This window comes from Gorilla gorilla, chromosome 8, assembly GCF_029281585.2.
Source record: "Gorilla gorilla gorilla isolate KB3781 chromosome 8, NHGRI_mGorGor1-v2.1_pri, whole genome shotgun sequence".
Lineage (NCBI taxonomy): Eukaryota > Metazoa > Chordata > Mammalia > Primates > Hominidae > Gorilla > Gorilla gorilla.
In genome coordinates, this window is record NC_073232.2 from 72,913,214 (window position 1) to 72,936,475 (window position 23,262).

At 38.8% G+C, this 23,262-nt stretch overlaps 1 protein-coding gene across 1 annotated transcript in view; it reads left to right on the forward strand.

The window, feature by feature from the left end:
- Positions 1 to 23,262, forward strand: part of ZNF37A (zinc finger protein 37A) — a 39,414-nt gene that overhangs the window by 9,859 nt on the left and 6,293 nt on the right. The window contains 9 exon segments of the mRNA XM_063710140.1: positions 19,235 to 19,361; positions 19,671 to 19,766; positions 21,922 to 21,996; positions 21,999 to 22,566; positions 22,568 to 22,674; positions 22,677 to 22,727; positions 22,730 to 22,802; positions 22,804 to 22,968; positions 22,970 to 23,262. Coding sequence (XP_063566210.1) covers positions 19,235 to 19,361; positions 19,671 to 19,766; positions 21,922 to 21,996; positions 21,999 to 22,566; positions 22,568 to 22,674; positions 22,677 to 22,727; positions 22,730 to 22,802; positions 22,804 to 22,968; positions 22,970 to 23,262 — 1,555 coding nt within the window.

Here is a 23,262-nt window from a genome sequence, read left to right on the forward strand (position 1 = left end):
AATCTCTTAAACCTGCCAGTGCTACCTGTCTCCTCAGCTCTGGTTTGATCCCTTAGATCACCGTCTTCCTGGAATAATCCATACTTGCTATATTAAACATTCAAATCAGATTTGATGTATTAAAACATTTTAGAAGTTAAAAGGGGCCATTTGACAAAGTCTTATTTTTGGAAAAACATTATTACTTTATGTAAGCTTATCAAAAATAAAATTTCTGCTTATTGGCAGCACAGTATCTGAACCTGTCTCTCCAGGTTGTGAAGCCACTACTTTGTCCATTAAGTTATAAGGACACTTATCTCATTCATGAAGGAAGGCAGAGCTTCCTAATCACCTCCTAAAGGCCATGCCTCTTCATGCTATTGCAATGATATTAGATTTCAACATATGAAGTTGTGAAGGGCACAAACATTCAGACCATAACACTAAGTATTTTATTCTACTGGATACTATCATAAATGGGATTATTTTCTGAATTTCCTTTTGGATGGTTCATTGTTGGAGTATTTTTTTTTTTTTTTACAAAAAACCTAATTGTTATGTGTTGATTTTGTACTCTGCAACTTCGCCGAAACCATTTGTTAGCTCATAGTTTTTTTGTGGATTATTTGCTAAATAATGTTATCTGCAAATAGAGTACTTTTACTTTTGCCTTTCAATTTGAATGTCTTTTATTTCTTTTTCTTGCCTATTTGCTCTGGCTAGAACTTTTAATACAGTGTTGAATTGCAGTGGTGAAAGCACTATCCTTTGCCTGTTCATGATCTTAGAGGGGATGTTTCAGTCTTTCACTATGGAGTATGTTACCTGTGAGTTTTTTATATATGCGCTTTATTATGTTGAAGAACTTTGCTTCCTTTCCTCTGTTTTCTGAGTTTTATTATCCTTGAATGGTATTGGGTTTTGTATTTTTTTCTGCATCATTGATATGATCACATGTTTATTCATTTGTTTTATTGATGTGGTGTCTTACACTGATTAATTTTCTTGTATTGAACCACTCTTGCATTCCTGGGATAGATCCAACTTGGTCATAGTATGTAATGTTTTTAATATGCTGCCAAATTTTGTTTGCTAGTATTTCATTGATAATTTTTTGCATCTGTATTCATAAGGGATATTAGCCTGTAATTTTGTTTTCCTGTGAAGTCTTTTTTTGGCTTTGGTATCAAGATAATGCTGGCCGGCATTATAAAACTCATGGGAATTAGTTAGGAAGTATTCCCTTCTAATTTTTGGAAATGTTTGAGGAAGATTAGTGTTACTTCTTTAATTTGATAGAATTGAGCAGTGAAGCCATCTTACCCTGGATTTTTTTCCCTTGGGCAGTTTTTAAAAAAATTACTGATATATCTCTTTACTTGTTATAAGTATGTTGAGATTTTCTATTTCTTCTTGAGTCAGTTTTAGTAATGTGTGTGCTTCTAGGAAATGTGTCTATTTCATTGAGTTACTTAATTTATTAGTGTACAGTTGTTCATAGTATTCTCTTATAACCCATTTTTTTTTGTAATGTCACTTTCATTGCTGATTTTAGTCCTTTAAATTTTTTTTCTTTAGTCAATCTAGCTAAAAGCTTATGAATTTTGTTCTATTTAAGGAATCAGCTTTTGGATTTTTTGGTTCTCTGTAGTTTTCTATTTTCTGTTCACTTATCTTTGCTGTAATATGTATTATATCCTTCCTTCTGCTAGCTTTGGGTTTAGTTTGATCCTTCTTTGCTAGTTGCTGAAGGTGTAAAGTTATTGATTTCTTTCTTTTTGAAAATAGGCATTTATTGCTATAAATCTCCCTATAGGCATATTCTTGGCTGCATCCCATAAGTTGTGATACAGTCTCTTTACTTTTTCACCCATTTCTAAGTATTTTTAAATTTCCTTTGTGCTTTCTTATTTGATCATTAAACTTTAATATCCACATTAAAAAATTTTTTCTGTTACTGATTTCTAGCTTTATCCTATTATGGTCAGAAAATATATATATTTTTTATTATTTCAGTCTTTTTAAATTTACTGAGATTTATTTTGTGCCCTAATCTGTGGGCTTCCCTGTAGAATGTTTCTTGTGCACTTGAGAATAATGCATATTTTGCTATTGGTAGGTAGAGTATTCCACATACTTCTCTTAGGCCTACTTGGTTTATACCATTATTCAAATACTCTCTTTTCTTACTGATCTTCTGTCTGGATATTCTATCCATTAATGAAAGCAGAGCAATGAAGTGTCCAACTATTATTACCGAACTCTGCATTTCTTCATTTAAATCCGTCAGTGTTTGCTTTATATGTTTGGTTCTATTTTCTTTGATCCACGTATGTTTGCAATTGATTTTTTTATTAACACTTTTCCAGTTGTATAATGTCCTTCTTTGTCTCTTATGACAGTTTTTTACTTAAAGTCTGTTTTTTTTGTTGTTGTTGTTGTTTGTTTTTCTAGTATTAGTGTAGCTACCCAGCACTCTTTTGGTTATTATTTGCATAAATATCTTTCTTCATCCTTTCACATTCAGCTTACTGGCTTTGGATCTACTATGAGTTTCTTGGAGACAGCTTATGGTTAGATCTTTTTCTTTTGTTCCTCTTATTTTCTGTTTTTAATTTTTATGGATACATAGTGAGTATATATATTTATGTGATTTATATACATGAGATATTTTGATATAGGCCTACAATGTGTAAAATCACATCAGAGTGAGTGGGGTATCCATCACCTACAGCACTTATCCTTTCTTTGTGTTACAATCAAATTATACTCTTAATTATTTTAAAATGTACAATAAATTATTTTTGGGATTTGTGTCAAGATGGCCGAATAGGAACAGCTCTGGTCTGCAGCTCCCAGAGAGATTGACACAGAATGTGGGTGATTTCTGCATTTTCAACTGAGGTACTTGGGTCATCTCACTGGGACCAGTGGGACAGTCAGTGCAGCCCATGGAGGGTGAGCTGAAACAGGATGTGGTGTCGTCTCACCCAGGAAGTGCAACGGGTCTGGGAACTCCCTCTCTTAGCCAAGGGAAACCATTAGGGACTGAGCCATGAGGAATGGTGCACTCTGGCCCAGATACTGCACTTTTCACACAGTCTTCACAACCTGCAGACCAGGAGATTCCCTCTGGTGCCTATGCCACCAGGGCCTGGGTTTCAAGCACAAAACTGGGCAGCCGTTTGGGCAGACACCAAGCTAGCTGCAGGAGCTTTTTTTTCATACCCCAGTGGTGCCTGGAACGCCCGTGAGACAGAACCATTCACTACCCTGGAAAGGGGGCTGAAGCCAGGAGCCAGTGGCCTGGCTCAACGGGTCCTACCCCCACGGAGCCCAGCAAGCTAAGATCCACTGGCTTGAAATTCTCACTGCCAGCCCAGCAGTCTGAGCTCAACCTGGGATACTCGAACCTGGTGGGAGGAGGGCCGTCTGCCATGGCTGAGGCTTGAGTAGGCAGTTTTACCCTCACAGTGTAAACAAAGCTGCCTGGAAGATTGAACTGGGTGGAACACACCACAGCTCAGCAAGGCTGAGACTGCCTCTCTAGATTCCTCCTCTCTGGGCAGGGCATCTCTGACAAAAAAGGCAGCATCCCCAGTCAGGGGCTTATAGATAAAAGCCCCATCTCCCTGGGATAGAGCACCTGGGGGAAGGGGCGGCTGTGGGCACAGTTTCAGCAGACTTAAAGATTGCTTCCTGATGGCTCTGAAGAGAGCAGCAGATCTCCCAGCACTGCGTTCAAGCTCTGCTAAAGGCCAGACTGCCTTCTCAAATGGGTCACTGACCCCCGTGTCTCCTGACTGGGAGACACCTTCCAGTAGGGGCCAACAGACACCTCATACAGGAGAGCTCCAGCTGGCCTCTGGCAGGTGACCCTCTAGGACAAAGCTTCCAGAGGAAGGAACAGGCAGAAATCTTTGCTGTTCGGCAGCCTCTGCTGGTGATACCCAGGCAAAGAGGGTCTGGAGTGGAACTCCAGCAAACTCCAGCAGACTTGCAGCAGAGGGGCCTGACTGTTAGAAGGAAAACTAACAAACAGAAAGGAATAACATCAACATCAACAAAAAGGACATCCACTCAGAGACCCCATCTGAAGGTCACCAACATCAAACACCAAAGGTAAGGAAATCCACGAAGATGGGGAGAAACCAGTGCAAAAGGCTGAAAATTCCAAAAACCAGAATGCCTATTCTCCTCCGAAGGATCACAACTCCTTGCCAGCAAGGGAAGAAAACTGGATGGAGAATGAGTTTGACAAATTGACAGAAGTAGGCTTCAGAAGGTAGGTAATAACTAACTACTCCAAGCTAAAGGAGCATGTTCTATCCCAATGCAAGAAAGCTAAGAACATTGAAAAAATATTAGACGTATTGCTAACTAGAATAACCAGTTTAGAGAAGAACATAAATCACCTGATGGAGCTGAAAAACACAGCACGAGAACTTCATGAAGCATACACAAGTATCAATAGCTGACTCAATCAAGCAGAAGAAAGGATATAAGAGATTGAAGATCAGATTAATGAAATAAAGTGAGAAGACAAGATTACAGAAAAAAGAACAAAAAGGAATGAACAAAGCTTCCAAGAAATATGGGACTATGTGAAAAGACCAAATCTATGTTTGATTGGTGTACCTGAAAGTGACGGGGAGAATTGAACCAAGTTGGAAAACACCCTTCAGGATATTATCCAGGAGAACTTTCCCAACCTAGCAAGAGAGGCCAACATTCAAATTCAGGAAATACAGAGAATACCACAAAGGTACTCCTTGAAAAGAGCAACCCCAAGACACATAATTGTCAGATTCAGCAAGGTTGAAATGAAGGAAAAAATTTTAAGGGCAGCAAGAGAGAAAGGGCAGGTCACCCACAAAGGGAAGCCCATCAGACTAACAGCAGATCTCCCTGCAGAAACCCTACAAGCCAGAAAAGAGCGGGTGCCAATATTCAACATTCTTAAAAGAATTTTCAACCCAGAATTTCATATCCAGCCAAACTAAGCTTCATAAGTGAAGGAGAAATAAAATCCTTTACAGACAAGCAAATTCTGAGAGATTTTGTCACCACCAGGCCTGCCTTACAAGAGTTCCTGAAGGAAACACTAAATGTGGAAAGGAACAACCAGTACCAGCCGCTGCAACAACATACCAAATTGTAAAGACTATTGACACTATGAAAAACCTGCATCTACTAATGGGCAAAATAACCAGCTAGCATCCTAATGACAGGATCAAATTCACATATAACAATATTAACCTTAAATGTAAATGGGCTAAATGCCCCAATTAAAAGACACAGACTGGCAAATTGGATAAAGAGTCAACACCCATCAGTGTGCTGTATTCAGGAGACCCATCTCATGTGCAAAGACACACATCAAAATAAAAGGATGGAGGAATATTTACCAAGCAAATGGAAAGCAAAAAAAGCAGGGGTTACAATCTTAGTCTCTGATAAAACAGGCTTTAAAACAATGAAGATCAAAAGAGACAAAGAAGGGCATTACATAATGGTAAAGGGATCAATGCAACAAGAAGAGCTAACTATCCTAAATATATATGCACTCAATACAGGAGCACCCAGATTCATAAAGCAAGTTTTTAGAGACCTAAAAAGACACTTAGACTCCCACACAATAATAGTGGGAGACTTTAACAGCCCACTGTCAATATTAGACAGTTCAACAAGACAGAAAATTAACAAGGATATTCAGAATGTTAACTCAGCTCTGGACCAAGCAGACCTAAGAGACATCTACAGAACTCTCCCACCCAAATCAACAGAATATATATTATTCGCAGCACCACAACACATTTATTCTAAAATTGACCACATAATTGGAAGTAAAACACTCCTCAGCAAATGCAAAAGAATGGAAATCATAACAGTCTCTCAGAACACAGTGCAATCAAATTAGAAATCAGGATTAAGAATCTCACTCAAAACTGCACAATTACATGAAAACTGAACTACCTGCTCCTGAATGACTGCTGGGTAAATAATGAAATTAAGGCAGAAATAAAGAAGTTATTTGAAACGAATGAGAACAAAGACACAACGTACCAGAATCTCTGGGACACATTTAAAGTAGTGTCTAGAGGGAAATTTGTAGCACTAAATGCCCACAACAGAAAGCAGGAAAGACGTAAAATAGACACCCTAACATCATAATTAAATGAACTAGAGAAGCAAGAGCAAACAAATTCGAAAGCTAGCAGAAGACAAGAAATAACTAAGATCAGAGCAGAACTGATGGAGATAGAGATACGAAAAACCCTTCAAAAAACCAATGAATCCAGGAGCTGGTTTTTTGAAAAGATCAACAAAATAGAATAGCCAGAAGAATAAAGAAGAAAAGAGAGAAGAATCAAATAGATGCAATAAAAAATGATAAAGGGGCTATCACTACTGATCCCACAGAAATACAAACTACCATCAGATAATACTATAAACACCGCTATGCAAATAAACTAGAAAATCTAGAAGAAATGGATAGATTCTTGGACACATACATCCTCCCAAGTCTAAAGCAGGAAGAAGTCAAATCCCTGAATAGACCAATAACAAATTCTGAAATTGAGGCAGTAATAGCCTACCCACCAAAAAAGGTCTAGGACCAGACGGATTCACAGCCAGATACTACCAGAGGTACAAAGAGGAGCTGATACCATTCCCTCTGAAACTATTCCAAGTAATAGAAAAAGAGGGAATCCTCTCTAACTCATTTTATGAGGCCAGCATCGTCCTGATACCAAAACCTTGCAGGGACACAACAAAAAAAGAAAATTTCAGGCCAATATCCCTGATGAACATCTATGCAAAAATCCTCAATAAAATACTGTCAAACCAAATCCAGCAGCACATCAAAAAGCTTATCCACCACAATCAAGTTGGCTTCATCCCTGGGATGCAAGGCTGGTTCAATATAGGCAAATCAATAAACATAATCCATCACATACAGAGAACCAATGAAAAAAACCACATGAATATCTCAATAGGTGCAGAAAAGGCCTTTGACAAAGTTAAACACCACTTCATGCTAAAAACTCTCAAAAAAACTAGGTATTGATGGAATGTATCTCAAAATAATAAGAGCTATTTATGACAAACCCACAGCCAATATACTGAATGGACAAAAACTGGAAGCATTCCCTTTGAAAATCAGCACAAGACAAGGATGCCCTCTCTTACCACTCCTATTCAACATGATATTGGAAGTTCTGGCCAGGGCATTCAGGCAACAGAAAGAAATAAAGGTATTCAGATAGGAAAAGAGGAAGTCAAATTGTCTCTGTTTGCAGATGACATGATTGTATATATAGAAAACTCCATCGTATCAGCCCAAAATCTCCTAAAGCTGATAAGCAACTTCAGAAAAGTCTCAGGATACAAAATCATTGTGCAAAAATCACAACCATTCCTATACACCAGTAATAGACAAACAGCCAAATCATGAGTGAACTCCCATTCACAATTTCTACAAACAAAATTAAATACTTTGAAATACAGCTTACACAGGATGTGAAGGACCTCTTCAAGGAGAACTACAAAACACTGCTCAAGGAAATAAGAGAGGACACACACAAATGGAGAAACATTCCATGCTTATGGATAGGAAGAATCAGTATCATGAAAATGGGCATACTGCAAAGTAATTTATAGGTTCAACGCTATCCCCATCAAGTTACCATTAACATCCTTCACAGAATTAGAAAAAACTACTTTAAGTTTCATATGGAACCAAAAAAGAGCCCAGATAGCCAAGACAATTCTAAGCAAAAAGAACAAAGCTGGAGGCATCACACTACCTGACTTCAAACTATACTACAATGCTACAGTAACCAAAACAGCATGGTACTGGTACCAAAACAGATATATAGATCAATGGAATAGAACAGAGGCCTCAGAAATAACACCACACATCTACAACCATCTGATCTTTGGCAGACCTGACAAAAACAAGCAATGGGAAATGGATTCCCTATTTAATAAATGGTGTTGGGAAAACTGGCTAGCCATATGCAGAAAACTGAAACTGGACCCTCTCCTTACACCGTATACAAAAATTAATTCAAGATGGATTAAAGACTTAAATGTAAGACCTAAAACCATAAAAACCCTAGAAGAAAGCCTAGACAATACCATTCAGGACATAGGTGTAGGCAAAGACTTCATGACTAAAACACCAAAAGCAATGGCAACAAGAGCCAAAATTGACAAATGGGATCTAATTAAACTAAAGAGCTTCTGCACAGCAAAAGAAACTATCATCGGAGTGAACAGGTAACCTACAGAATGAGAGAAAATTTTTGCAATCTATCCATCTGACATAGGTTTAATATCCAGAATCTACAAAGAACTTAAACAAATTTACAAGAAAAAAACAACCCCATCAAAAAGTGGGTGAAGGATATGAACAGTCGCTTCTCAAAAGAAGACATTTGTGTGTCCGACAAACATATGAAAAAAAGCTCATCATCGCTGGTCATTAGAGAAATGCAAATCAAAACCACAATGAGATACCACCTCCTACCATTTAGAATGGCAAGCATTAAAAAGTCAGGAAACAACAGATGCTGGAGAGGATGTGGAGAAATAAGAACGATTTTATACTGTTGGTGGGAGTGTAAATTAGTTCAACCATTGTGGAAGACAGTGTGGTGATTCCTCAAGAATCTAGAACCAGAAATACCATTTGACTCAGCAATCCCATTACTAGGAATATACCCAAAGGATTATAAATCATTCTACCATAAGGACACTTGCATATGTATGTTTTTTGTGGCACTATTCACAATAGCATAGACTTGGAATGAATGTAAATGCCCATCAATGGTAGACTGGATAAAGAAAATGTGGTACATATACACCATGGAATACTATGCAGCCATAAAAAAGGATGAGTTCATGTCCTTTGCCGGGACATGGATGATGGTGGAAACCATCATTCTCAGCAAACTAACACAGGAACAGAAAACCAAACATTGCATGTTCTCACTCATAAGTGGGAGTTGGACAATGAGAACACATGGACACAGGGAGGGGAACATCTCACACCAGGGCCTGTGGGAGGGTGGTGGGGTAGGGGAGAGATAACATTAGCAGAAATACCTTATGTAGATGATGGGTTGATGGGTGCAGCAAACCACCATGGCACATGCATACCTATGTAACAAACCTGCATGTTCTGCAAGTGTACCCCAGAACTTAAAGTATAATAAAAAAAATTGTTGACTATAGTCACCCTGTTGTACTATCAAATACTCGATCTTATTCATTCTAATTACATTTTTGTATGCATTATTTGAAGAAATTTATCCACTCTGCCAATCTCTGCCATTTTTCTTATTTATTTAATCCTAATTTCTCTTTTAAGACCAAATCCAGATGAAAACTTGGCTTATAATCTTTTAACAGTTCCCTTGTTTGTCGTGAATCACATTTCAACCCAAAGGATTCCCTTTAGCATTCCTTGCAGAGTAGATCTAGTAAAAATGTACTCCCTTAGCTTGTGTTCATCTGGGAATGTCCTCATTATTGACAGCCATGTTTCCCATGCATAGAATTCTCAGCTGACAGCTTTTTCTTTCATCACTTTGAATATATCAATCCAGTATCTTCTAACCTCCAAGGTTTCTGCTGATGATCTTTTTGAGGTTCTTTTGTATATGACAAATTGCTTCTCCTTTCCATTTGATTCTCTGTCATTTTTTTTTTCTGACTGTTTGCTTATAACATGACTTGGTGGATGTATTTGAGTTTATTTTGAGTTTATTGTGCTTCCTGGATGTGTAGATTTGTGTCTTTCACCAAATTTAGGGAGTTTAATTTTGGCTTTTCGGCAAATACTCTATTTCCTTGTCTCTCTTGTATTCTTCTACATTTCCCATAATGTTTTTGCTGGTCAGCTTGATGGTGTCCCATAGGTCCTTTGGGTTCCATTTATTTTTCTTAATTCTTTTTTGCTCTGATTCTCAAACTTGATAATTTCAATAGTCTTATACTTAAATTCACAGATATTTTTGGCATTCCCAAATCTGCTGTTGAACTCCTCTGGTGAATTCATTATTTCAATTATGGTACTTTTTAGTTTTAGAATGTCTATTTGGTGCTTTTTTATAATTTCAATCTCTTTATTGATATTTGGTTTGTAAGTTGTTTCATGGTTCTCTCTGGTGCTCGTATGTTTTCTTCTAGCTTTTGAGCATATTTAAGACAGTTGATTTAAAGTCTTTGTTTAAGAAGTGTTATGTTTGGTTTGCCTCTGGGATATATCTGTCAATTTCTATTTTTCCTTTGATTGGACAACACTTCCAGTTTCTTAGTATGCTTTGTGATTTTCTTGTTCCTGTTGAAAGTGGGTATTTTAATATTATAATTTAGTAACTTTAGAAATCACTTTCTCATTCTTCTCTAGACTTTGCTCTTCTTAATAACTGAAGTCTTCAGTATCCATTTGTTTTTATGAATTTTTCAAACTTTTTTTTGCAGTCTTATGTGTGGTCACTGAATTCTCTCTCTTTAGCTTGTGTTCAGGTAGTGTTTTAACAGGCATTTTTCCTGGAAGGCCAGGTTTCAAACAACCACCACCAAACAAAAAAGAAAAAGGAAAAGAAAAAGAAAAAACAAAAAACTAAAACAAAAATACAACAAAACCCCTTTCTTATTATTTGCAAATTGGCTCTGTCCTGGGGCACTTTTTAAGCACTTAGTCTGGTCCATTTAGAACTTCATCTTAGTCCACTGGACTGAGGGGAGGAGCCAAGATGGCTGAATAGGAACAGCTCCAGTCTACAGCTCCCAGTGTGAGCGAGGCAGAAGATGGGTGATTTCTGCATTTCCATCTGAGGTACCGGGTTCATCTCACTAGGGAGTGCCAGACAGTGGGTGCAGGTCAGTGGGTGCATACACCGTGCATGAGCCAAAGAAGGGCGAGGCATTGCCTCACTTGGGAAGCACAAGGCGTCAGGGAGTTCCCTTTCCTAGTCAAAGAAAGGGGTGGCAGATGGCACCTGGAAAATGGGGTCACTCCCAACCGAATACTGCACTTTTCCGACGGGCTTAAAAAACTGCGCACCAGGAGACTGTATCCCACACCTGGCTTGGAGGGTCCTATGTCCACGGAGTCTCACTGATTGCTAGCACAGCGGTCTGAGATCAAACTGCAAGGTGGCAGCGAGGCTGGGGGAGGGGCGCCCGCCATTGCCCAGGCTTGCTTAGGTAAACAAAGCAGCTGGGAAGCTCCAACTGGGTGGAGCCCACCACAGCTCAAGGAGGCCTGCCTGCCTCTGTAGGCTTCACCTCTGGGGCAGGGCACAGACAAAAAGACAGCAGTAACCTCTGCAGACTTAAATGTCCCTGTCTGACAGCTTTGAAGAGAGCAGTGGTTCTCCCAGCATGCAGCTGGAGATCTGAGAAAGGGCAGACTGCCTCCTGAAGTGGGTCCCTGACCCCTGACCCCCAAGCAGCCTAACTGGGAGGCAACCCCCAGCAGAGGCAGACTTACACCTCACATGGCCAGGTACTCCAACAGACCTGCAGCTGAGGGTCCTGTCTGTTAGAAGGAAAACTAACAAACAGAAAGGACAACCACAACAAAAACCCATCTGTACATCACCATCATCAAAGACCAAAAGTAGATAAAACCACAAAGATGGGGAAAAAACAGAGCAGAAAAACTGGAAACTCTAAAAAGCAGAGCGCCTCTCCTCCTTCAAAGGAACGCAGTTCCTCACCAGCAACGGAAAAAAGCTGGATGGAGAATGACTTTGACGAGCTGAGAGAAGAAGGCTTCACACGATCAAATTACTCCGAGCTATGGGAGGACATTCAAACCAAAGGCAAAGAAGTTGAAAACTTTGAAAAAAATTTAGAAAAATGTATAACTAGAATAACCAATACAGAGAAGTGCTTAAAGGAGTGTATGGAGCTGAAAACCAAGGCCCGAGAACTACGTGAAGAATGCAGAAGCCTCAGGAGCCGATGTGATCAGCTGGAAGAAGGGTATCAGTGATGGAAGATGAAATGAATGAAATGAAGCGAGAAGGGAAATTTAGAGAAAAAAGAATAAAAAGAAACGAGCAAAGCCTCCAAGAAATATGGGACTATGTGAAAAGACCAAATCTATGTCTGATTGGTGTACCTGAAAGTGACGGGGAGAATGGAACCAAGTTGGAAAATACTCTGCAGGATATTATCCAGGAGAACTTCCCCAATCTAGCAAGGCAGGGCTACATTCAGATTCAGGAAATACAGAGAATGCCACAAAGATACTCCTCGAGAAGAGCAACTCCAAGACACATAATTATCAGATTCACCAAAGTTGAAATGAAGGAAAAAATGTTAAGGGCAGCCAGAGAGAAAGGTCAGGTTACCCTCAAAGGGAAGCCCATCAGACTAACAGCAGATCTCTTGGCAGAAACCCTACAAGCTAGAAGAGAGTGGGGGCCAATATTCAACATTCTTAAAGAAAAGAATTTTGAACCCAGAATTTCATATCCAGCCCAACTAATCTTCATAAGTGAAGGAGAAATAAAATACTTTACAGACAAGCAAATGCTGAGAGATTTTGTCACCACCAGGCCTGCGCTAAAAGGGCTCCTGAAGGAAGCACTAAACATGGAAAGGAACAACCTGTACCAGCCACTGCAAAATCATGCCAAAATGTAAAGACCATCGAGACTAAGAAGAAACTGCATCAACTAACGAGCAAAATAACCAGCTAACATCATAATGACAGGATCAAATTCACACATAAAAATATTAACTTTAAATGTAAATGGACTAAATGCTCCAATTAAAAGACACAGACTGGCAAATTGGATAAAGAGTCAAGACCCATCAGTGTGCTGTATTCAGGAAACCCATCTCACGTGCAGAGACACACATAGGCTCAAAATAAAAGGATGGAGGAAGATCTACCAAGCAAATGAAAAGCAAAAAAAGATGGGTTGCAATCCTAGTCTCGGATCAAACAGACTTTAAACCAACAAAGATCAAAAGAGACGAAGAAGGCCATTACATAATGGTAAAGGGATCGATTCAACAAGAAGAGCTAACTATCCTAAATATATACGCACCCAATACAGGAGCACCCAGATTCATAAAGCAAGTCCTGAGTGACCTACAAAGAGACTTAGACTCCCACACATTAATAATGGGAGACTTTAACACCCCACTGTCAACATTAGACAGATCAACGAGACAGAAAGTGAAAAAGGATACCCAGGAACTGAACTCAGCTCTGCACCAAGCAGACCTAATAGACATCTACAGAACTCTCCACCCCAAATCAACAGAATATACATTTTTTTTCAGCACCACACCACACCTATTCCAAAATTGACCACATACTGGGAAGTAAAGCTCTCCTCAGCAAACGTAAAAGAACAGAAATTATAACAAACTATCTCTCAGACCACAGTGCAATCAAACTAGAACTCAGGATTAATAATCCCACTCAAAACCGCTCAACTACATGGAAACTGAACAACCTGCCCCTGAATGACTACTGGGTACATAACAAAATGAAGGCAGAAATAAAGATGTTCTTTGAAACCAATGAGAACAAAGACACAACATACCAGAATCTCTGGGATCCATTCAAAGCAGTGTATAGAGGGAAATGTATAGCACTACATGCCCACAAGAGAAAGCAGGAAAGATCCAAAATTGACACCCTAACATCGCAATTAAAAGAACTAGAAAAGCAAGAGCAAACAGATTCAAAAGCTAGCAGAAGGCAAGAAATAGCTAAAATCAGAGCAGAACTGAAGGAAATAGAGACACAGAAAAACCCTTCAAAAAATTAATGAATCCAGGAGCTGGTTTTTTGAAAGGGTCAACAAAATTGATAAACCGCTAGCAAGACTAATAAAGAAAAAGAGAAGAATCAAATAGACATAATAAAAAATGATAAAGGGGATATCACCACCGATCCCACAGAAATACAAACTACCTTCAAAGAATACTACAAACACCTCTACGCAAATAAACTAGAAAATCTAGAAGAAATGGATAAATTCCTCGACACATAAACCCTCCCAAGACTAAACCAGGAAGAAGTTGAATCTCTGAATAGACCAATAACAGGAGCTGAAATTGTGGCAATAATTAATAACTTACCAACCAAAAAGAGTCCAGGACCAGGTGGACTCACAGCCGAATTCTACCAAGGGTACAAGGAAGAACTGGTACCATTCCTTCTGAAACTATTCCAATCAATAGAAAAGGAGGGAATCCTCCCTAACTCATTTTATGAGGCCAGCATCATTCTGATACCAAAGCCGGGCAGAGACACAACCAAAAAAGAGAATTTTAGACCAATATCCTTGATGAACATTGATGCAAAAATCCTCAATAAAATACTGGCAAACCAAATCCAGCAGCACATCAAAAAGCTTATCCACCATGATCAAGTGGGCTTCATCCCTGGGATGCAAGGCTGGTTCAATATATGCAAATCAATAAATGTAATCCAGCATATAAACAGAACCAAAGACAAAAACCACGTGATTATCTCAATAGATGCAGAAAAGGCCTTTGACAAAATTCAACAACCCTTCATGCTAAAAACTTTCAGTAAATTAGGTATTGATGAGACGTATCTCAAAATAATAAGAGCTATCTATGACAAACCCACAGCCAATATCATACTGAATGAGCAAAAACTGGAAGCATTCCCTTTGAAAACTGGCACAAGACAGGGATGCCCTGTCTCACCACTCCTATTCAACATAGTGTTGGAAGTTCTGGCCAGGGCAATTAGGCAGGAGAAGGAAATAAAGGGTATTCAATTAGGAAAAGAGGAAGTCAAATTGTCCCTGTTTGCAGATGACATGATTGTGTATCTAGAAAACCCCATCGTCGCAGCCCAAAATCTCCTTAAGCTGATAAGCAACTTCAGCAAAGTCTCAGGATACAAAATCAGTGTACAAAAATCACAAGCATTCTTATACACCAACAACAGACAAACAGAGAGCCAAATCATGAGTGAACTCCCATTCACAATTGCTTCAAAGAGAATAAAATACCTAGGAATCCAACTTACAAGGGATGTGAAGGACCTCTTCAAGGAGAACTACAAACCACTGCTCAAGGAAATAAAAGAGGATACAAACAAATGGAAGAACATTCCATGCTCATGGGTAGGAAGAATCAATATCGTGAAAATGGCCATACTGCCCAAGGTAATTTACAGATTCAATGCCATCCCCATCAAGCTGCCAATGACTTTCTTCACAGAACTGGAAAAACTACTTTAAAGTTCATACGGAACCAAAAAAGAGCCCGCATCGCCAACTCAATCCTAAGCCAAAAGAACAAAGCTGGAGGCATCACACTACCTGACTTCAAACTATACTACAAGGCGACAGTAACCAAAACAGCATGGTACTGGTACCAAAACAGAGATATAGATCAACGGAACAGAACAGAGCTCTCAGGAATATCGCTGCATATCTACAACTGTCTGATCTTTGAAAAACCTGAGAAAAATAAGCAATGGGGAAAGGATTCCCTATTTAATAAATGGTGCTGGGAAAACTGGCTAGCCATATGCAGTAAGCTGAAACTGGATCCCTTCCTTACACCTTATACAAAAATCAATTCAAGATGGATTAAAGACTTCAACGTTAGACCTAAAACCATAAAAACCCTAGAAGAAAACCTAGGCATTACCATTCAGGACATAGGCATGGGCAAGGACTTCATGTCTAAAACACCAAAAGCAATGGCAACCAAAGCCAAAATTGACAAATGGGATCTAATTAAACTAAAGAGTTTCTGCACAGCAAAAGAAACTACCATCAGAGTGAACAGGCAACCTGCAAAATGGAGAAAATTTTCACAACCTACTCATCTGACAAAGGGCTAATATCCAGATTCTACAATGAACTCAAACAAATTTACAAGAAATAAACAAACAACCCTATCAAAATGTGGGTGAAGGACATGAACAGACACTTCTCAAAAGAAGACATTTATGCAGCCAAAAAACACATGAAAAAATGCTCACCATCACTGGCCATCAGAGAAATGCAAATTAAAACCACAGTGAGTTACCATCTCACACCAGTTAGAATGGCAATCATTAAAAAGTCAGGAAACGACAGGTGCTGGAGAGGATGTGGAGAAATAGGAACACTTTTACATTGTTGGTGGGATTGTAAACTAGTTCAACCGTTGTGGAGGTAAGTGTGGCGATTCCTCAGGGATCTACAACTAGAAATACCATTTGACCCAGCCATCCCATTACTGGGTATATACCCAAAGGACTATAAATCATGCTGCTATAAAGACACATGCACACGTATGTTTATTGTGGCATTATTCACAATAGCAAAGACTTGGAACCAACCCAAATGTCCAACAATGATAGACTGGATTAAGAAAATGTGGCCCATATACACCATGGAATACTATGCAGCCATAAAAAATGATGAGTTCATGTCCTTTGTAAGGACATGGATGAAATTGGAAATCATCATTCTCAGTAAACTATCGCAAGAACAAAAAACCAAACACCGCATATTCTCACTCATAGGTGGGAATTGAACAATGAGAATACATGGACACAGGAAGGGGAACATCACACTCTGGGGCCTGTTGTGGGTTGGGGGGAGGGTTGAGGGATAGCATTGGGAGATATACCTAATGCTAGATGATGAGTTAGTGGGTGCAGTGCACCAGCATGGCACATGTATACATATGTAACTAATCTGCACATTGTGCACATGTTCCCTAAACTTAAAGTATAATAATAATAATAATAATAATAATAATAAAAAGAACTTCATCTTAGTCTTCACTACTTGCTTGAACCGAGCATAGAGATTAGCCAGAAGTAAAACCTTAGGGTCTTTTTGGGTCTTTGCCAAGCTTCTCCTGTCCTGGGTTTGTGCTTGCCATTCTGAATTCCCTAACCCATTTATACCTAGTGTTCCATTATTGGAATGCTAAGCATGTGGGGGTTATTTATATCTTACTGCTTAAGGTCATTTCAAGGTCTGATTGCAAAAATTAATAAAATTGTAACCTCAGGCATAAATGGGCTATAATGTACACAGTGCTCTTGATTGCCCTCATTTCCCCCCACAAAAAAGCCTCTTTAGCTTTTTTTCTTCTAGATTTCATTGTAGAATGGAATTTATCTCCTAGATTTATTTATATTTTAGAAAGTATTCTTTTATTAACTCTTCAAGTTTTTATTTTATGATAATTTGTGCAATTTTATACATTTAGGTTTGTACAATTCTGCATTTTACATCCATTTTGTATTCTTTCTTTCTTTCTTTTTCTTTTTCTTTTTTTTTTTTTTGACAGAGTTTCACTCTTTTTGCCCAGGCTGGAGTACAGTGGTGCGATCTTGGCTCACTGCAACATCTGCCTCCTGGATTTTCAAGTGATTCTCCTGTCTTAGCCTCCTGAGTAGCTGGGATTACAGGTACCTGCCACCACGCCTGGCTAATTTTTGTATTTTTAGTAAAGAAGGGGTTTCACCATGTTGACCAGGCTGGTCTTGAACTCCTAACCTCGTGAGCCTCCCGCCTTGGCCTACCAAAGTGCTGGGATTACAGGAGTGAGTGACTGCACCTGGCCTATTTTATTTTCTAGCAGTGTTCACAGAGTATTTGTTTTGTTTTCACAGTTAGACAAATATTAACATTGATTTTGGAACGCTGTTTTTTTCTTCTCTGACATATATATATTTTTGAGATGGAGTCTCACCCTGTTACCCAGGCTGGAGTTCAGTGGCACGATCTTGGCTCACTGCAACGTCCTCCTCCCGGATTCAAGAGGTTCTCCTGTCTCAGCCTCCTGAGTAGCCGGGATTACAGGCATCCACTGCCATGCATGGCTATTTTTTGTATTTTTAGTAGAGACGGGGTTTCACCATGTTGGCCAGGCTGGTCTTGAACTCCAGACCTTAGGTCTCTCCCAAGCTTCAGAATCATCTCTGTAACCTTCCAGTGGACATGCTCACTTCCATGACATGAAGACATTCCAAGATCTGCATGGCCTGCATGTGTCTTATTGTCACTCTGTACTCTCACCTCCCCCAACACCCAACCTCCTGGTTCTAATTTCCAGACCTTCTAAGGCCCCTATACAGGCCCTCTGGAAGTAGCCCTTCCTCTCTTCCTTTGCTTAGTGAATTCCCTCTTCCACATCTCCACTGCTGCCCCTTAATATAGACAATCTACCTCTAACACTGCTCTCCAGCACAGTCTCCACTCTACTTTGGTGGCATTGCTTCCTGAGTGAAAACTGAATTATGTTACAGGGATTCAGGTGTGTTATTTTCAGTTCACCATCAACTTCTGCTATTTGCATCAATGACTTGAAGTTGGGGGAGCAGGGAGCCTATGGCCTAAAGGAAGTGTGCAAGATTATTGTGTTTATGTCATATACTGCCAGTCCTTTAGGGCATGGGAGGAAACTATCAGCATGCCTATTTATATTTTTATCTAAAAAAGAGAACAAAATTAAGCTTTCCTTATATGTGGATTGTATTTTATTTACTTTATAAATAAATATAAACTAAACTAGTAGTTGCTAAACATTTTTGTGGATTAGATGAGTGATAAATATTTGGAGAACACTAACAGGATTAAAGCCAAAAGTATTTCCTAGTCTCCCTCATCTCCCATGCCTCTGCAACCTTTATCTCATCACAGGTAAGACATGCTCTTATCCTGTTAAACCGTTCCATTGACTTGCCACATATTTTTTCAGGTTTTTAACCTTTTCTTAAGTTTTTGTTATATGTTTGCAAAGGAACTAAAGTTTTATCACTTCAGTGAAGTCTAATATGTTGACACACTCTCACATGAATTTGCCCAGAACACTTTTATGATCCATCTGTGTTGCACATATCTGTGGTGTGAGTCCTTTTAAGTCCTGTGGTAGATATGTCTCTGTATGTATGTTTCCTTATGAGAAGATATGTTCCTCTCTTGTAAGGAAGACTCTTGTATTCAAATTGGAATACTCAGAAACTAAGAAAGCTCTAGGCACATGTAGGTACTAAATACTTTTGCATTAAGTAATTAATGCACCAACAGGATATTTCTGCTATGATCTTTCACCCACAATGTGTAACATAAAACAACATATATCATGGAGGCCCTTTATAACATTTTCTATTTAATTTTCAACAACAAAAATGGTAAGAATTAGTCCCTAAACATCTTTTCTCACATCAGCTGATTCTTATTGCGTCAGACTGAGCAGAACTGTGATTTTCCAGGGATCAGTGTCATTTAGGGATTTGACTATGGGCTTCACTCAAGAGGAGTGGCAGCATCTGGACCCTGCTCAGAGGACCCTGTACAGGAATGTGATGCTGGAGAACTACAGCCACCTTGTCTCAGTAGGTAGGTAGGAATTGTTTCCCATGTAGAAGGCCAGAATGCATGTCCTTTCTTATCAATAGAAACTTGTGGAAATTTTGTAAAATATAACATTTAGCTTTGAAATTTAGAGGTCAAAGACAATGTATCCCTTTTGGATACCAGAAAGAATATTTTCCTCTGCCCCATGACAGGATTAAATGAGGTGTGTGTGTGTGTGTGTGTGTGTGTGTGTGTGTGTGTGTGTGTGTGTATACTGTTTGGGGTATACTGTCTTCCTTCTTCAGGGAAACCCACCCAGTTTGTCAGAAGTAATATAATTCTCATTCACAGGGTATTGCATTCCTAAACCAGAAGTGATCCTCAAATTGGAGACAGGCAAGGAGCCATGGATATTAGAGGAAAAATTTCGAAGCCAGAGTCATCTGGGTGAGTTAGTGCCAGATGGAATTTAAAGGTAGGCAGATCACAAAGGGTAAGTTCAGATAATAAGACCATTGAAATGTTCTTCAGGAATCATATTTTAGAGGCTCTAGATCTTTGGAAGTAACATGTTGACATGACCCAAATATCCAGTGGCTCTGAATCACCCAGCATCTCCCAGTATCACTTCCATACACACATCTTTTTTTTAAATTGTGGTATAAATTATATAGTTAAGTCACAGCTTAATAAAATTAAATATATATATATATATATATATATATATATATATATATATATATATATGAGACACTCATGTATCCATCATTGAGATGAATATATAGAGTGTTTTTCAGCACCCCTGGAAAGCTCCCTGGTGTGGTCTTCCCATTCAAGAGCATCCATCCTTCTATAAAATATTAAATATATTTTTCTATACATGCTTTTTTGAGTTGCTCATTCGTTAGCATTCTACCATATTCACATTTTTTTACAGAATTATTTTAAAATAGCCTGGGCCCAGTGGTTCATGCCTGTAATCCCAGCAATTTGGGAGGCTGAGGTGGGAGAATCTCTTGAGCCCAGGAATTTGAGACCAGCTTCGTCAACACAGGGAGACCCTATCTCTATCAAAACTTAAAAAATTAGCCAGGCATGGTGGCACACACCTGTGGTCCCATGCCTGGCTGATTTTTGTGATCTCAGCTACTGGGGAGCTGAGCTGAGAGTCTTGCTTTAGCCCAGGAAGAGGCTGCAGTGAGCTGTGTTTGTGCCATTGCACTGCAGCCTGGGTGACAGAGCAAGATTCTGTCTCTAAAATATAAAAAGCATTTAAAATTAAAATTAAACATTGAAACAGTAATGATTTCAGTGTGAAGCCTGAAAAAATTTGTGTTTGAAAAAGCTCTCTGGGTAATTCTGATAAACATTATTTATTAGGTACCATGATATAAATATCTATGTAGGGCACTGAGAGAAAATCATAGGTAAAGTAATGGCTGCCAGGAACATAGTTGGTGAACGAAAACAGAACTGCATGAAATATTTTAAAATTCAGTGTTTAACAAAGAATATTGTTATACCAATCCAGCTGATGTTTGTGCTTAAATGAATTATACAAATGGTCCTTTCATGTTTTTTAGTAAATGAACCTGGAAGTGGTGGGAAAATTTGGGAAGGCAACTTTTTAAAAACATTGTTAGACTGTAAGCTGACAATGAAAAAAAATCAGTATAAAATTATGATGGGAATGAGCAATTTATGAGGGACAAACAGATGAACTTACCTAGAGTGAATTACATTCATTATAGACTTGTAAAAGAATGGCTTGGTTCTAATCTGAATCTAAACGTAAAGATATGTCTACTTCAGTGATACCTTGTTAAAAAAAAAGTGTTTGTTCTTGGAACATTGGACTCAGTATAATATAGTACAGTTGATGGAATAAAGGGCAAATCCCATAGCCGGAATAGAACCATAAGCCTGATCCTGTGGCAACGATGACTTGTTCACTCATTGATTTCACTCTTATTGTTGCATACTTTTATTCCTAGTGAATCAGAGCTAGAAAAACAATTAAGCGAGATGCAGTGGCTCATGTCTGTAATCCTAGCCCTTTTGAAGGCCATTAAGCCAGATGCAGTGGCTCATGTCTGTAATCCTAGCCCTTTTGAAGGCCAATGTGGGTGAATTGCTTGAGGCCAGGAGTTTGAGACCAGCCTGGCTAACATTGCAAAATCCTGTCTCTACTAAAAACATAAAAACTAGCTGAGCATGGTGGTGCATGCCTGTAGTCCCAGCTACTTGGGAGGTTGAGGCATGAGAATCGCTTGAACCCAGGAAGCGGAGGTTGCAGTGAGCTGAGATCATGCCACTACACTCCAGCCTGGGTGACAGAGGAAGACTCTGTCTCAAAAACAACAACAACACACAGAATTGGAGCCTGGATTATAGGACTATCTATGAATTAGAACTTTTAGAAATTTGATTTGTTGCTGCTGTGTTGAGTTGAAAAGAGGTATAAGACTGGAAGTGTGCACATTGTTGTCATAATTTAGGTGTGAGGAGATAATGGCTTAAACTGAGCCTTCAAACTTAATGCTAACTTTATTTCTTTTACATATCCTTGTCAACTAATCTTTCTTGTCACTCTGTATTTCAGAATTAATTAATACCAGTAGAAACTATTCAAGAATGAAGTTCAATGAGTTTAACAAAGGTGGAAAATGTTTCTGTGATGAAAGCATGAAATAATTCATTTTGAAGAGGAACCTTGTGAATATAATAAAAATGGGAACAGCTTCTGGCTGAATGAAGACCTCATTTGGCATCAGAAGATTAAAAATTGGGAGCAACCTTTTGAATACAATGAATGTGGGAAAGCTTTCCCTGAGAATTCACTCTTCCTTGTACATAAGAGAGCTTACACAGGACAGAAAACATGCAAATATACTGAACATGGGAAAACCTGTTATATGTCATTTTTTATTACTCATCAGCAAACACATCCAAGCGAGAACCACTATGAATGTAATGAATGTGGAGAAAGTATCTTTGAGGAATCCATTCTCTTTGAACATCAGAATGTTTACCCATTCAGCCAGAATTTAAATCCCACTCTAATTCAGAGAACCCACTCAATTAGCAATATTATTGAATATAATGAATGTGGAACCTTTTTCAGTGAAAAATTAGCCCTTCATTTACAACAGAGAACACATCCAGGGGAAAAACCTTATGAATGTCATGAATGTGGAAAAACCTTCACCCAGAAGTCAGCCCACACAAGACATCAGAGAACACACACAGGGAAAACCCTATGAATGTCACGGATGTGGGAAGACCTTCTATAAGAATTCAGACCTCATTAGAAATCAAAGAATTCACACAGGGGAGAGACCTTACAGATGTCATGAATGGAGAAATCCTTCAGTGAAAAGTCATCCCTTACTCAACATCAGAGAACACACATGGGGAGAAATCATATGAATGTCATGAATGTGGGAAATCCTCGTTTAAGTCAGTTCTAACTGTGCATCAGAAAACACACAGGGGAGAAGCCCTATGAATGCTATGCATGTGGGAACACCTTTCTCAGAAAATCCGATGTCATTAAACATCAGAGAATTCACACAGGAGAAAAACCTTATGAATGTAATGAATGTGGGAAGTCATTCTCTGAGAAGTCAACCCTTACTAAACATCTAAGAACACACAGATTGGAAATCTTATGAATGTATTCAATGTGGAAAATTTTTCTGCTGCTACTACAGTTTCACAGAACATCTGAGAAGACACACAGGGGAGAAACCTTTTGGATGTAATGAATGTGGGAAAACCTTCCATCAGAAGTTGGCCCTAATTGTTCACCAGAGAACTCATATAAGACAGAAACCCTATGGATGTAATGAATGTGGAAAATCATTCTGTGTGAAGTCAAAACTCATTGCATATCATAGAACATACACAGGGGAGAAACCCTATGAATGTAATGTTTGTGGAA